The following is a 14,382-nucleotide window of genomic DNA, read 5'->3' on the forward strand; positions in this document are numbered from 1 at the left end:
CGAACCTGGGTCTTCTGCAAGAACAATCAGTGTTCTTAACCGCTGAGCCATCTCTCCAGACCCTCATGAAGCCTTTTATATATCTGCATCTTCAAGGCAGCATTAACGTCTTTCCTAGGTCCCCCTACTACTGGACAGCACTTATGACATTGTTTGATTACATATAGAAGTCTGTGTCCCCACCCTTTGAAAGTTATTGTATGGAAGATCTGCTTGCTCTTTTTTGCCAGCTTTGTCTTTTAGTGTGGTAGTTAACTGAAAATGTTCTGGGGAACAAATGAATAACTTTTAAATAGATATAAATAGAATATTTGAGATAATATAATATTCAGTGCCTTGTTTGCACATGCTTCACTTGACTTGACTTTGAAGAGTCTCAACCAGCATGTTGATGGCACCCCTGTTTCCTTAGTTATATCTGAAAGAGGCAGAATCAAGCCTGAAGAGACTCGATCAGACCGTTGACACACACCTGCTCCTTTCCCTGACCTGTGATCTGCTCCGAAGTCAACTCTGCTGGACTTACCAGAAGGTATTTATTTATTTTTATTTTTCATTTTTTTGGTCTTTTTGAGACAGGGTCTCCCTATAGCCTCAGCTGACGGCCAGGAACTTGGTAGACTGGGCTGGCCTTGAACTCAAGAGACCTGCCTGCCTGTGCCTCCAGAGTACTGAGTAAAGGTGTGCACCACCAAGCCCAGCCATTGAGTGGATTTTAAACTAAGCAAAACAGCAAACATCCAAGACTGAAGTATCACAAAGGCTCTTAAGTTGTTTCATCAAAACTGAGAATTACCCTAAATTATTAAAATTCCTTTCAAATGACCCCATTAAAATGTGCTTAGAAAGCATGATCCTTTCCTGAAAGATGTGAAATCAGCTTCCCCTCTTCACTTACTCTGGGACTCTACTAGCTACTCACCAAAGAGTTAACTTCCCTTTCAGTTATTACCTGTTCCAGGGAAGTTCCAAAAAAGCAAGGAGTTTTTTTTTTTTTGCAGTGCTAAGGATTGAAACCAGGGCCTTGCACATACTAGACAAGTGCTCTGCTATTGAGCTACACCCTAATCCTAACTCTGCTACTCTTTTAATTCCCAAAGACTCTGGATCTCAGGAAAGTTTTAGGATTTTTCAGTATATTTGTTGTGTTCTGAGATTTTCCTGCAGCTAAGTAGAATGTTCATGCCTCTAAAGCAGTAAAATATCCTCACCTTGTAGTAGAGATGTTATTCTTGTCATTCTTCTCTAGTTTCTACAGGGGCAAAGGGGTTTAGAAGTTGGGGAAGACAGCCCAGCATGGTGATTACGCCTGTGATCCCAACTTTTAGAAGGCTGAGGCAGGAGGAACTCCCAGTTTGAGGTCAGCTTGGGCTACATAGCAAGACTCAGCCTCAAAAACTTAAAGAGAAAAAGGAAGGAAGGAAGAAAAATGAGGAAACGGTGATTTGGGCTTGAGAAGGCATTGGGGCCCTAGTCTAGCACTCCAGTAGGCTCCAGAAGATCTCCGCTTTAGCTCAAATTAGGTGTGTTTATTAGTCAGTTCTTGTTCCTGCACAAACTCTGGTTCTCTTCTATAGTATTTTTATTTTATTTTTTTATCTTTTTGAGACAGAGTCTCCCTGTAGCCCCAGCTGGCCTGGAACTCACTATGTAGACCAGGCTGGCCTTGAACTCACAGAGATCCGCCTGCCTCTGCCTCCCAAATGCTGGGACTATAGGCGTGCACCACCATGCCTGGTTTAGTATTTTTATTTTCACTTTATGTGTTTGAGTATTTTTCCTGCATGTTTGTTTGTGTACCACATCTATGCCTGGTGCTCAGGGAGGGTACAGAGACTATCTGATTCCGGGAACTGGAGTTAAGGACTGCTGTGAGGTACCATGTGGCTGCTGAGAATAGAACCCAGGTCCCCTGCAAGAGCAGCACGTGCTCTTAACTGCTGAGCCATCTTTTTGGCCCCAGTATTTTTCCATTCTGTTTTTTTGAGACAGGGTCTCCCTGTAGCCCCAGCTAGCCTGGAACTCAATATATAGGGTAGGCTGGCCTTGAACTCACAGAGATCCACCTGCCTCTGTCTCCCAAGTGCTGGGATTAAAGGTGTGCACCACCACGCCCGGCTTAGTACTTTTTTTTCTTTTTTCTTTTATGTGTATGAGTATATTGTCTGCATGTAGGTAATTACACCCATTTCGTGCAAAGCCCATGGAGGACAGAAGAGTCCATTCAGTCCCCTGAACTGGAGTTACAGACAGTTGTTAGCTGCCATGTGGGTGCTGGCATTTGAACCTGGGTCTTCTTCAAGAACAACCAGTGCTCTTAACCACTGACCCATCTCTGCAGCGCCAGTATTTTTTGTTCTTAAAGGCAGAGGATTGGACTGCAGACTTCCAGGGGTACCTCTCAAACTCTGAAATGCTTGTGACTCTTCTCTGACTTTTTGTCTCTCTCAGGTGACTGAGGGTGTTTCTCTATTGCTTTCTGTCCTTCGGGATCCTGCCCTCCAGAAGTCATCGAAGGCTTGGTACTTGCTACGTGTCCAGGCCCTGCAAACACTGGCTGTCTACCTTAGCCTCTCATCAAACATCCTCTCAGAAGCTCTACGTGAACAGCTCTGGGCTCAAGGTGAAAGAGGGGTGCTGGCAGCTTTCTTGGGTGATGGTTCTGGTTAGTCTGGTACCTTTTAGTCTCAGCCTTTCATCCCCTGCTGTCCAGCCATGTGGACCAGCCTCTAGAACCTACACAGAGCAGGCCTGTGGTAGCGAATGAGTTTTACTTTACCTTCTACTGCTAATCAAATAACAAGTCGCTTTTTGGAATATTAGACTGAAAGAAATTTTAAGACACCCCCCCCCATGGGATCTCAGAGGGAAGGAGTTCTGTGATTGGTTAACTCTGCCTTAGGTGCAGAAAGAAAAGAGTAGCAGCATGCTTTGTGTTTGCTATCTTAGTTGAAGGTAGTAAGCATGCTGCTGGATAATCTTTCTCTATCCTACTGACCCAAGGCTGGCAGACACCTGAGACAGCACTCATAGATGCCCACAAGCTCCTCCGCAGCATTATCCTCCTGCTGATGGGTGGTGATGTGCTCTCAATTCAGAAAGCAGCTGTGCAGTCACCCTTTCTGGACTATGGTGAGTCTGAGGAGGAAGGCAGGGCCCTGTGGCAATGGACACACCAGATGACAGGGCTGGCCATTTTGTCTCCAGAGTATCTGACTGTGTTTCTTTGCTGAAGTCTTTATCTTTTGCTATAGGTGAAAATCTTGTGCAAAAATGGCAGGTTCTTACAGAAGTATTGAGCTGCTCAGAGAAGCTGGTCAGCCGCCTGGGCCACCTGGGGAATGTGAGTGAAGCCAAGGCCTTCTGCTTGGAAGCCCTGAGACTTACAACAAAGCTGCAGATACCTTGCCAGTGAGTAAGAGGGTACTGATTCTACTTCCCGAGTGCCACGTGCTTTTAAATGTAGATTCCCCAAGGATTCTAGAAAGTCCATGCTGTATCTAGTGGGACTGGTGGGAGCAGACATTCCATGGCTAAGCAGGAACTGCTAAGTTAATCAAGGTTACATGTTCATATGCCTCCAAAGGACAACTAGTTACTGCCTTTCCCTAAGCTTATTTACCACAAGATCTTTTATTGTTATTGTTGAATGCAGTTGGGGAATCCTGCCAGAGGATAATTTGGGATGAGAGAGCATAGAGGGTTTTTCCCTAGCAAAGCTGTATGCCAACTTTGAGGATGCAGAGAATGATGACACGGGCTGGGCCTGGGAAATGGGCGAAGAGTGACTCTCCAGGAAAACAGCATTCTACTGACTGCTTTTCATCTCCTCCTCACAAGGTGTGCCCTGTTCCTTGTGCTGAAGGGAGAGCTGGAACTGGCCCGCGGTGACATTGAGCTCTGCCAGTCAGACCTGCAGCAGGTTCTGTTCCTGTTTGAGTCTTGCACAGGTAAGCTGCCATAGCCCCTGCCCAAGGGTGGTGGGACGAATGCACATGTGCAACAACATGTTCTCATTTGCAGAATGGCTCCATTCTAAATCAGAGCCAGGCCTCTGCTTAGAGGCAGTACCCCTTGACTTTAATTAGGCCGTTGGTGTTCCTCCTCCTGTGAGAATCAGCACAGGACCAACCCTCCCTGGCTGTAGCTTCAGTGCTGCTCAATATATTTTGGCTTTAAGATTTTTTTATTCATTTATTTATTTTAGGGTGTTGTGGTTTTGTGTGTGTGTGTATGTTTTAAGACAGTTCCCTGTAGCCCCAGCTGGCCTGGAACTGATGGCATTGATCTCACAGATCTGCTGCCTGCCTCTGCCTCCTGAGTGCTGGGATTAAAGGTTTGCACCACCAGGCCTGGCCTACCTGACTAAATAAAGGTTTTTAAAAAATGATTATTTGGGGACTGGGGAGATTGCTGAATAGTTAACAGCAGGGTTGCTCTTGTAGAGGACCCAGGTTTGGTTCCCAGCACCTCCATGGTGGCTAACATCAGTCTGTAACTCTAGTTCCAGGGAACCTGACACCCTCTTCTTGCCTCTGTGGGCATTGTAAGCATAGATGTACTTGTATACATACAGGCAAAACATTCTTACACAAAAAATAAAAATAAAATTAAAAAACCACTTTGTAACTCCAGTTCCAGGCACCCTTTTCTGCCCTCCATGGGTAACAAGAACATACATGGTATACATATCTTTTCAAAAACAAAAAGATTATTTTGGTGCTTTTTAAAAATACTTTAATATTTAAAATTTATCTATTTTTATTTTATGTGTTTCCTGCATGTTTTTTTAAATTTCTATTTTATGTATATGAATGTATTGCTTACATGTATGAAAGTGTATCTGTGTCATGCGGTGCCCACGGAGGTCAGAAGAGGTGTCGGATCCCCAGAAACTGGAGTTATGAAAGGTTGTTAGCCACCATGTGGGTGCTGGAAACCAAACCCTGGACCTCTGCAAGAGCAGCCAGTGCTCTTAACCTCTGAGCCATCTCTCCAGCCCCTTCTGCATTTAAGTGCACACATGTGCAATGCCTATGGAGGCCAGTAGGGGGCATTGGATTTCCCCTGAAACTGGTGTTACAGTTGTTAGGCCTCCTATGTGTTATGTAAACTGAACCCAGGTCCTCTGCAAGAACAGCCAATGCTCTTAACTGCTGAGCATCTCCCTAACCCCACATTTAGGCTTTCTAGATCTAAATTAAATTTAGGGCTGAAGATGTAACTCAGTGGTAGAGTGCCAGCTTAGCATGTACAAGATTCCAGGTTCAGTGCCCAGCACAAGTTTAAATAAAATTTTAAATTCAGGTCCTCTCCTGTCTGAGCTTCCCCAGTAGCTGGGATTATAGGTGTAGGCCCCTGGGCCTGACTATACATTCTTATTAACTATTTTTACCTCTGTATGTCATTTGCATCTCTCCCAACCCAATATAGTTAGGTGGGAACATAGATTTTTCTCTTTTTTTTTTGCTTTTTTGTCTTTTTGAGACAGGGTCTCCCTGTAGCCCTAGCTGGCCTGGATTCTCTGTGGAGACCAGGCTGGCCTCGAACTCACAGAGATCCACCTGCCTCTGCCTCCCAAGTGCTGGGATTAAAGGTGTGCGCCACCACTCCTGGCTTCTTTTTTAATTTGTAAATTGAGGAAATTGACAGCTTCCATGTTTTGGGCTGGGATCATAGGACTAGTCAGGTAGGGGTGAGATTTGGGCCAGCTCCAAGAGTGGGGTGTGGATTGTTGATCCCTTCTTTAGTGGATAGAAAATATTGGTATTTTTCTCCAAAAAAAAAAGGCTGCAGTAATGTCATTGTATGTTACACAGAGGTACATTTGAGTGACTTATAAGTGAATAACATATACATTGGGAGTTGGACCCTGAGGTAGCTCAGGTATTTGAGACTGTTTCTCTCAGTTTAAGTTTTGATCTGCTCTCTCCCCAGAGTTTGGTGTGGTGACCCAATACCCAGACTCTGTGAAGAAGATCCACATGAAGAAAGAGAGACAGCAGGCACAAGTCCCCTGTTCCCCTCAACTCCCAGAGGAGGAACCCTTTCTAAGAGGCCCTGCTCTGGAGCTGGTGGCCACTGTGCCCAAGGAGCCTGGGCCCATTGCACCCTCTACAAACTCCTCTCCAATCCTGAAAACCAAGCCCCAGCCCAGCCCAGGCTTCCTGTCCCACTCACCCACCTGTGACTGCTCACTCTGTGCCAGCCCTGTCCTCTCAGCAATCTGTCTACGCTGGTTGTTGGTCACTGCAGGATTGAGACTGGCCATGGGTCATAAGGCCCAGGGTCTGGAGCTGCTACAAGCTGTGTTGAAGGGTTGCCCTGCAGCCACCAAGCGCCTCATCCAGAACCTCCAAGCTTCCTTGAAACACAAAGCATCCCCCTCCTCTGTCCCAAGCCTTTTGGATGAGATCATGGCTCAAGTGTACACACATCTGGCACTGGAGGGTCTGAGCCAGCCATCAAACAAGAGCCTGGGGAAGGTTCTGGCGTCGGGGCTGAAGTTTGTGGCAACTCGGATACAACACCTCGAGTCCTGGCAAGCCAGCTTGCTCTTGATTCAGGCCCTTGCAAAGCTGGCGAGCTTCAGTTGCTGCACTACCCAATTTTTTGCAAGCACTTGGGGCTGGCAACCACCATTAATAAGCTCCCCAGTCTCAGTGCCCTCTAAGACTCGAAGCCAAAAATCCTCTGGACAAGGGCGCCAGCGCATAGCCTCTGCTCCCCCAGCCCTTCGTAATACCTCTCAGAAAGGTCTGGAAGATAGCGGGCCTCCCTGTACACCCAAGCCCCAGGGCCGAGCTCGGCAAGCTGGTCCCCAAGTACCTTTCACCATATTTGAAGAAGTCCACCCTACAAAGAGCAAGCCTGAAGTTCCCTTGGCCCCCAGGGTGCAAAGGAGGGTCCAGACTCGCCTCAAGGTGAGGTGGGGTTGTGTCTAGATGGTGGAGGCCTGGGAGGAGAGGGATTCTAGAAGAGGATATTCCACAGAGACTGGTCCTTGTCCAGTAGCTACCCATGACCTAGTGGCGTGTTGATCTGCTGTTTGCAGTACCCTACATTTTTTGAGCTCTATAGTCCTTTTCCTGTATTCTTCCTCTCTTTTATTTTCCAACCCTTTTTCAAGCACCATGGGACTTGAGTGGCAAGTGCCATGTGTGGGAAGTCAGTTCTGAAGTCTTCACGAGGCCTGTGGGTGTCTCTCCACAGTACTACCTGCTGTCAGAAGTTGTTATCATTGAAAGTCCTTTTTGCCTTTCTCTCTTCTGTCTCAGGTGAACTTCAGTGATGACAGTGACTTGGAAGACCTTGCCTCAGCTGAGACACAACTTGTAGAGGGACCTAAGAGACGAGGGACTGCTTCCAGATGCCGGGGCCAAACTAGGAAGAGCTCTACTGTAAAGACAGATGCAGCGGTTGTCCCAGGGAGTACTCCTGGGCACCCCAGGGGTAGGGGTCGACAGGCCAAGAAGGTGGCATCAAGACACTGTGAAGAGGAGAGTCCCCAGACATCCCTTTGTGGCCGGACCAAACTGGGACCCGAGATCATGAGGACTATCCCTGAGGAGCAACTGAGTGACCAGATGCAAATGAGCTTTGAGACTCTCAGGGCTTCTGATGGGGAAGACTCAGCCTCAGGTAGGCCTGCGAGAGCAAGAAATAAGGCAGGTCCTGGGGGGGGCAGGCTAAGGTGCGTCACTAGAACCACTGAAGAAGTAATACTACCGCAGTCCAGGCTTTTCCAGCCCTCGGGTGGATTGTAGAACAGGAAGCATCATGAAAAATCTCTCCCTAGGTGGAAAGGTACCAGCTGCAGGCCCTCCTCCAGCTACAGGAGAATGTGAATTGTTGAGACGGGACTCCAACAAGGCAGAGCTACCTGTCCTATGCCCAGACAAGGAAGCTGAGAGGGACCCTAGTCCTTGGCTCCAGCCTCTCTCTGTTTCTGTACCTGTTGGTAAGTATATTAACTACTGAAGTTTGCTCATTTGAAGAGGACTGGGCCTCTTAAGTCTTGATAGCTATGTCTTGGAGGAGGGAGTATATTTTCATTTATATCTTCTTAAGACATGGTAGCCCAGGCCTCTGGAGTTACGGGTGTGCATCACTGTGCTCAACTTTGCGTGTGTGAGTGTGTGTATGTGTGTGTGTGTGTGCGTGTAGGCGTGTGTAGGCCAGAGGTCAATGTCTGGTGTCTTCTTCAATTGCTTCTCCATCTTATTTATTTTTTTATTTTTAAAATTTATTTTTATGTGTATGAGTGTTATAACTGCATGCATATAAGTGCACCTGTGTCATGCAGTGCCTGTGGAGGACAGAAGAGGGCGTCGGATCCCCTGGAACTGGAGTGCATTACAGACAGTTGTTAGCTGCCATGTCAATCAGTGTTCTTAACCGCTGAGCCATCTCTCCAGCCCCATCTTCACCATTTTTTAAGTCAGGGTCTCTTACTGAACCTGGAGCTTACATTACAGGCATATGCCACTGTACCTACCTTTTACCTGGGATCCAAGTTGAGGTCCTCATGCTTGCACAGCAGGCACTGCAGACTGAACCATCTCCCCGCCCTCTTTTCTTTTTTTTTTTTGGAGACAAGGTCTCAGCTTAAGCTGACATTGGACTTGCTATGTGGCCAAGGATCACCCTGAATTCCTGATCCTTTTGCCTGCGCTTCCCAAGAACTAGGGGGAAAAAAAGCCAGGCATGGTAGTGTGGGGTTTTTTTTAGCTTTCTGAGACAGGATCTCACTTTGTAGCCCCAGCTGGCCTGGAACTCGGTAGGAATCCTGTTGGACTTCAGCCTCTTGAGCGATAGGATTATAGATATGCACCTATGCCAGGCATTCCCGATGTCTTTCTAGTCTACCTGTGGTTCTGGCTATCTACCTAGATCCAGTAGTCCCTAAACCTGGTTGAATTCACCACTTTGTGCAAAGGACTTAAACTCTCTGAGCTTTTCTTTCATTGTAAAATGGGGCATCATGGAGAATCCAGAGTAGAGTGATGCCTGTTAGCATATCAACTCTCTTGGAACATTACCTTCCTAAACAGTAGCTGTTCTCTGATAGGAGGTGAGATAGGGACTCCTCAGAAGTTCCCATCAATTAGGAAATAGGGGGTGTATATATATATATATATACACCCACGTTGTGTGGTGCCCCGGGAGGCCAGAAGACTGCACCAGAGCCCCTGGAACTTATAGATGGTTGTTAGCCTCTGTGTGGGTGCTGGAAGTCAAACCTAGGTCTTCTGCAAGAGCAGCCAGTGCTCTTAGTGGCTGGCCCATCTCTCCAGCCCCAATGCACCTCGATATTTTTTTTTTATTTTATCATTTTTATTTTATGTGTACGTGTGTATTGCCTACATGTAGGTAAGTGCACCTGTGTCATGCAATGCCTGCAGAGGTCAGAAGCGGCTGTTGGATCCCCTGGAGCTAGAGTTATGGACAGTTGTTAGCTGCCATGTGGGTGCTGGGATTCAAACCTGGGTCTTCTGAAAGACCAGCCAGTGTTCTTAACCCCTGAGCCATCTCTCCAGCCCCAGGGGTTCATATTTATCAAGCATCCTGACACTTTTTTTTAGATCTTTCTACCCTGGATTCCATGTCTGACTCACTGAGCATTGCTTTCCGTGGCGTCAGTCACTGCCCTCCAAGTGGGCTCTATGCCCACCTCTGCCGCTTACTGGCCTTGTGCCTGGGTCACCGGGATCCCTATGCCACTGCCTTCCTTGTTGCTGAGTCTGTCTCCATCACCTGTCGTCACCAGCTGCTCACCCACCTGCACCGACAGCTCAGGTGAGTGCTCACTGTTTTAGGTACTCATACTGGACAGAGTACAGGGAGGGGTCCTGACCTGGAAGGAGGTGGACTCACTCCTGCTTGTCACCTGCAGCAAGGCACAGAAGCACCAAGGATCACCTGAACTAGCAGAGCAGCTTCAGGGGATGAGCCTGCATGAGAAGCCTGGAGATGTCCCCCTGGCCTGCATCCAGCACCTCTTTTCCTTCAGGGCTCCAGGACCTGGCCACTTTCCCCAGGCAGAGAAGAACAGTTTCCAGGAGCACCTGGCTTTGATCCCCAGTGGTATGGTGTCAGGCTTCTGACATCTTCTAGTTGAGAAGCTGGGTAGAGGAGCCTAAGGAATTGATTTTGTGCTCCTTACGTCCTATTTTTCCTTCTTTCTCTCCGTCCTTCTTCCTCTCTTCCTCTGTCCCTTCCTTATTTGCTCTGCCTCCCACCCTCCCCCTTCTTTCTTTACCTCCTTTCTTCAGATACAGGTGCTTACCATGTAGCCCAGGTTGGTCTCAAACTAAAAAATCCTCCTTCCTCAGCCTTCTAGGCACTGGAAGACTTTCTTTAACCTCAACTATGTTATAAGCAAATTTGGGGTCTTCAGGTATGAAATGAATTGTCTAGAGTCTTCTGACACTAAAATGAAACATATTGATTGACAGATGATTTGAGTGCTTTATTGGAGGTAGGGGGAAAAGGGGGGCTTTGTTAGTTGCTGTGAGGGCCACAAATATACCAGCTACTTGTTCCCAGGGAATTGCAGGGGCAAGAGGTCACCTTGAACTCCACTGACTAGGGAAGACTTCTTGGAGTTGTCCTGAGGGATACATGTAAAAGATAGGACTGGGCATGCTTTTTTTTTTTTTTTGCCTTTTTTGGGGGGGGGTCTTTTGAGACAGGGTCTCCCTGGAGCCCCACGTGACCTGGAACTCCCTTTTTTCCCATATAACACAGCCTGGCCTTGAATTTCCCACCCCACACAAATATACACACAAAAGGAAATTAATATAATGTAACTTTTTTTGTCTTCTTGATACAGGGTCTCCCTGCAGCCCCAGCTGACCTGGAACTCACTATCTTCCTATATAGACCAGACTGGCCTTGAATTCACAGAGATTCCCCCTGCATCTGTCTCCCAAGTGCTAGGATTAAAGGCATGCACCACCATGCCAAGCTTGGGCATGCTTTCTAACAGCTGGCATGATTCTGGGTGTGTCCTCTGTTTATGTCAGGAGTGACTGTCTGCGTGTTGGCCCTGGCTACTCTTCAGCCTGGAACCTTGGGCAATACTCTCCTGCTGACTCGACTGGAAAAGGACAACCCTCCAGTCACTGTGAAGATCCCCACTGCCCAAAACAAGGTAGGGTTCCTGTGCCAAGGACCAATGTTGGCCAGAGGTATGCCTTGGTACCTGCATTCTATGGCTAGAGGATGGAGAGGTAATGGTCACTTGGTAAGCCAATCTCACAACCCTATCATCTCCCATAGTTCCCACTAAGCTCAGTGCTGAAAGAGTTTGATGCCATCCAGAAGGACCAGAAAGAAAACAGTAGCTGTACTGAGAAGCGAGCATGGTGGACGGGACGGCTGGCACTGGATCAAAGAATGGAGGTGTGTGCTGCCAGAGTGGGAAGGCTCAGGCCTGCCACAAAAGGGGGTTGGGGGGTGGGGCGCAGTGTCTTCATCAGCAGAGGTCCAGGTCAGAAATAAGCTACTTCAAGTCCTTTCTTTATAAATCCCAATTATCTGGGCATGGTCTCTCATGCCTGCAATCCCAGTACTATTGGGGCTAAGACAAGAAGAATATATCACATTCAAAACCAGACTGGACTATAGTGAATTTCAGACCACAGAGTGGGGACTCTGTCTCAAAAACAACAAAAATTACGTCACTTGAGAAGGGGTTTAAGTAAACACTCCACACTTGAAGGGGTTTGACAGTGGGATGTTTTAAAAAGCACTGATGTGCTGGACCTGATAGTCCATGCCTATAATTCTAGCACTTGGGAGGTAGAGGTAAGAGGATCTGGAGTTGAGGTCATCCTTAGCTACGTAGCAAGTTTAAAGCCAGCCTGGGCTATATATAATTTCAAGGCCAGTCTGGGATATATAAGACACTGTCTAAATAAATAAAGAAGCACTAAGAGCCAAGTATAGTGGAACAAGCCTGCAGTCCAATCTCTGGGAAGGCTGAGACAGGAGGATTCCAGGTCTGAGGCCAGCCTAGCAGTGGGAGAGCCGCTCTTATAAAGGAAAAACAATACACTGAAGAAAAAATATTTAAGCCCATTGCTCACCTGTTCATATTTCTCAACAACATAGTGACATAAAGTCTCTTTGAGAGTCTCAAAAAATAAGCCGGGCATGGTGGCGCATTCCTTTAGTACCAGCACTTGGGAGGCAGAGGCAATAAAATACTTTTTTTTAAAAAGGGTTTTTTTGGGGGGGTCTTCTTAAGACAGGGTCTCCCTGTAGCCCCAGCTGTCCTGGAACTCACTATGTAGACCAGGGTGGCCTTGAACTCACAGAGATCCACCTACCTCTGCCTCCCAAATGCTGGGATTAAAGGCGTGTGCCACCACGCCCAGCCTTAAAGTTTTTTTTAAAAAATGAAAAGGTGGCACAGGCCTTAATCTCAGCACTCAGGAGGCAGAGGCAGAGGCAGATGGATCTCTGAGTTCAAGGTCAGCCTGGTCTACACAGTTAGTTCCAGACTAGCTGAAGCTACAGGGAGACTGTGTCTCAAAAAGACCCCCCCCCCAAAAAAAAAAAGAAAAAGAAAAGGCATTATAGACTTTACCTTTTATGATATCTGGTAGACCCCTTTCCTCACCTACAAAATGTTGGTGAAATGCTTCTTCTGACTGAAGGCTTTATCCCTGCTCACAGGACCTCATCACCTCCCTAGAGAACCATGTGCTGGGCTGCTGGCGGGGGCTGCTGTTGCCATCTAGTGAGGAGCCCAGCATTGCCCAGGAGGCCTCCCACCTACAGGAGTTGCTGCAGGAATGTGGCTGGGAATATCCTGACTCTACTCTGCTAAAAGTAAGTTCAGGATGCAGGAGAGGGGAAGCCTCTGGGATGGTATTTTTCTACCAGCCACAGGGAATGGAGATGAGAGTTATAACACCTGCTAACCACTGTTCCTCTGTAGGTCATTCTCAGTGGTGCCAGGAACCTTACCAGCCAGGATATTCAGACCCTGGCCTATGGGCTGTGCCCTGCCCAGCCAGAACGTGCCCAAGAGCTCCTGAATGAGGCGGTAGGACGGGTACAGAGCCAGATGGTCCCAAGCAGTAGGCACCTTGTCTTGGTGTTAGACAAGGTAAGGCTCCCTGGGGCACTGAGAAGTATGTAGAGGATAATGAGCACTGGCTCATCTTCAGGCCCCTTCAGACACCTGCATTTATGTGGCTTGGGATGGTAACCTTGGAATCTTTTTGCCCAGGACCTACAAAAGCTGCCATGGGAAAGCATGCCTAGCCTTCGAGCACAGCCTGTCACCCGACTGCCCTCTTTCCACTTTCTACTAAGCTACTCCATCACCAAAGAGGTGGGACTCAGGGAATGAGGCCTGGGAATGCTTGGCAATTTAGGGAGACCTAAAGAAAGATGGGCAGAGAGCCCTAGAAGATAGGAGAGGCTGGACAATGGGTCAGGTGTAGATGGAGTTTGCTAGAGGTTGGGCCTCCTAGAGAGGCCAGGGTCCTAACTGCCTGTGTCCACCCTTCAGGCTGGGGCCTCATCAGTGCTGAGTCAAGGTGTGGATCCACAGAATACCTTCTATGTCCTGAACCCTCACAATAACCTATCAAGCACAGAGGAGCGATTTCGAGCCAATTTTAGCAGGTCATTGGGGATGAGGACATGAAGCAGGGTGGGGAAGGGTGGAGACCATTCAGGGGCAATGTGCCTGTGCTCTGAAATCAGTTGCTTTGTCTCATTGTCTGCTGTTCCCTCTGCCCTCTTTGCTCCATGTGCCTGCCATGCACTTACTCGTGCCTTTTCCCTGCAGTGAAGCTGGCTGGAAAGGAGTTGTTGGGGAGGTTCCAAGCCCTGAACAAATGCAGGCAGCCCTGACAGAGCATGACTTATATATGTGAGTGTTTAGGACAGGGAACTGGGCAGTCTGGAGGATGGCATCATTATGGGTTGGCATTCTGGAGTCTCTGGAAACAGAGGTAGGGTCAAGTACTAACAGGTCAGCACTTACTTTGCTTCCTTCTGCCTTAGCTATGCAGGGCATGGAGCTGGTGCCCGCTTCCTCGATGGGCAGGCTGTCCTGCGGCTGAGCTGCCGGGCAGTGGCTCTAATGTTTGGCTGCAGCAGTGGGGCCCTGGCTGTACATGGAAACCTGGAGGGAGCTGGCATTGTGCTCAAGTACATCATGGCTGGCTGGTGAGGCTCAAGGGATGAGACCTGCCCTAGGTTCTTTCCCTGAATCCTTCCTCTCAAGCCCCACCTTCCTTCTGTCCTGGTTCCCTCCTAGAGGTATGGGCCAAGGGAGATCCTCATTGGTTCTCTTCTCTACTCACCACCATAAGGCATTTCTAATATAGCACCCATACTTTGTGTTTCTTCATTCTC

At 47.9% G+C, this 14,382-nt stretch overlaps 1 protein-coding gene across 1 annotated transcript in view; it reads left to right on the top strand.

Moving 5' to 3' along the window:
- Espl1 (extra spindle pole bodies like 1, separase) overlaps positions 1-14,382 on the top strand; it is a 29,182-nt gene that overhangs the window by 14,436 nt on the left and 364 nt on the right. The window contains exons 13-30 of the mRNA XM_008838535.3: positions 413-532; positions 2,452-2,623; positions 3,004-3,132; positions 3,255-3,411; positions 3,841-3,950; positions 5,938-6,923; positions 7,278-7,641; positions 7,799-7,960; positions 9,585-9,798; positions 9,896-10,086; positions 11,028-11,155; positions 11,284-11,406; positions 12,685-12,840; positions 12,950-13,120; positions 13,244-13,348; positions 13,529-13,644; positions 13,811-13,894; positions 14,029-14,193. Of these exons, the coding sequence (XP_008836757.1) occupies positions 413-532; positions 2,452-2,623; positions 3,004-3,132; positions 3,255-3,411; positions 3,841-3,950; positions 5,938-6,923; positions 7,278-7,641; positions 7,799-7,960; positions 9,585-9,798; positions 9,896-10,086; positions 11,028-11,155; positions 11,284-11,406; positions 12,685-12,840; positions 12,950-13,120; positions 13,244-13,348; positions 13,529-13,644; positions 13,811-13,894; positions 14,029-14,193 (3,653 nt within the window). The remainder of the gene's footprint in view (positions 1-412; positions 533-2,451; positions 2,624-3,003; positions 3,133-3,254; positions 3,412-3,840; positions 3,951-5,937; positions 6,924-7,277; positions 7,642-7,798; positions 7,961-9,584; positions 9,799-9,895; positions 10,087-11,027; positions 11,156-11,283; positions 11,407-12,684; positions 12,841-12,949; positions 13,121-13,243; positions 13,349-13,528; positions 13,645-13,810; positions 13,895-14,028; positions 14,194-14,382) is intronic.

The sequence above is a fragment of the Nannospalax galili genome, unplaced genomic scaffold (genome assembly GCF_000622305.1).
Source record: "Nannospalax galili isolate Female #2095 unplaced genomic scaffold, S.galili_v1.0 scaffold251, whole genome shotgun sequence".
Classification (NCBI taxonomy): domain Eukaryota; kingdom Metazoa; phylum Chordata; class Mammalia; order Rodentia; family Spalacidae; genus Nannospalax; species Nannospalax galili.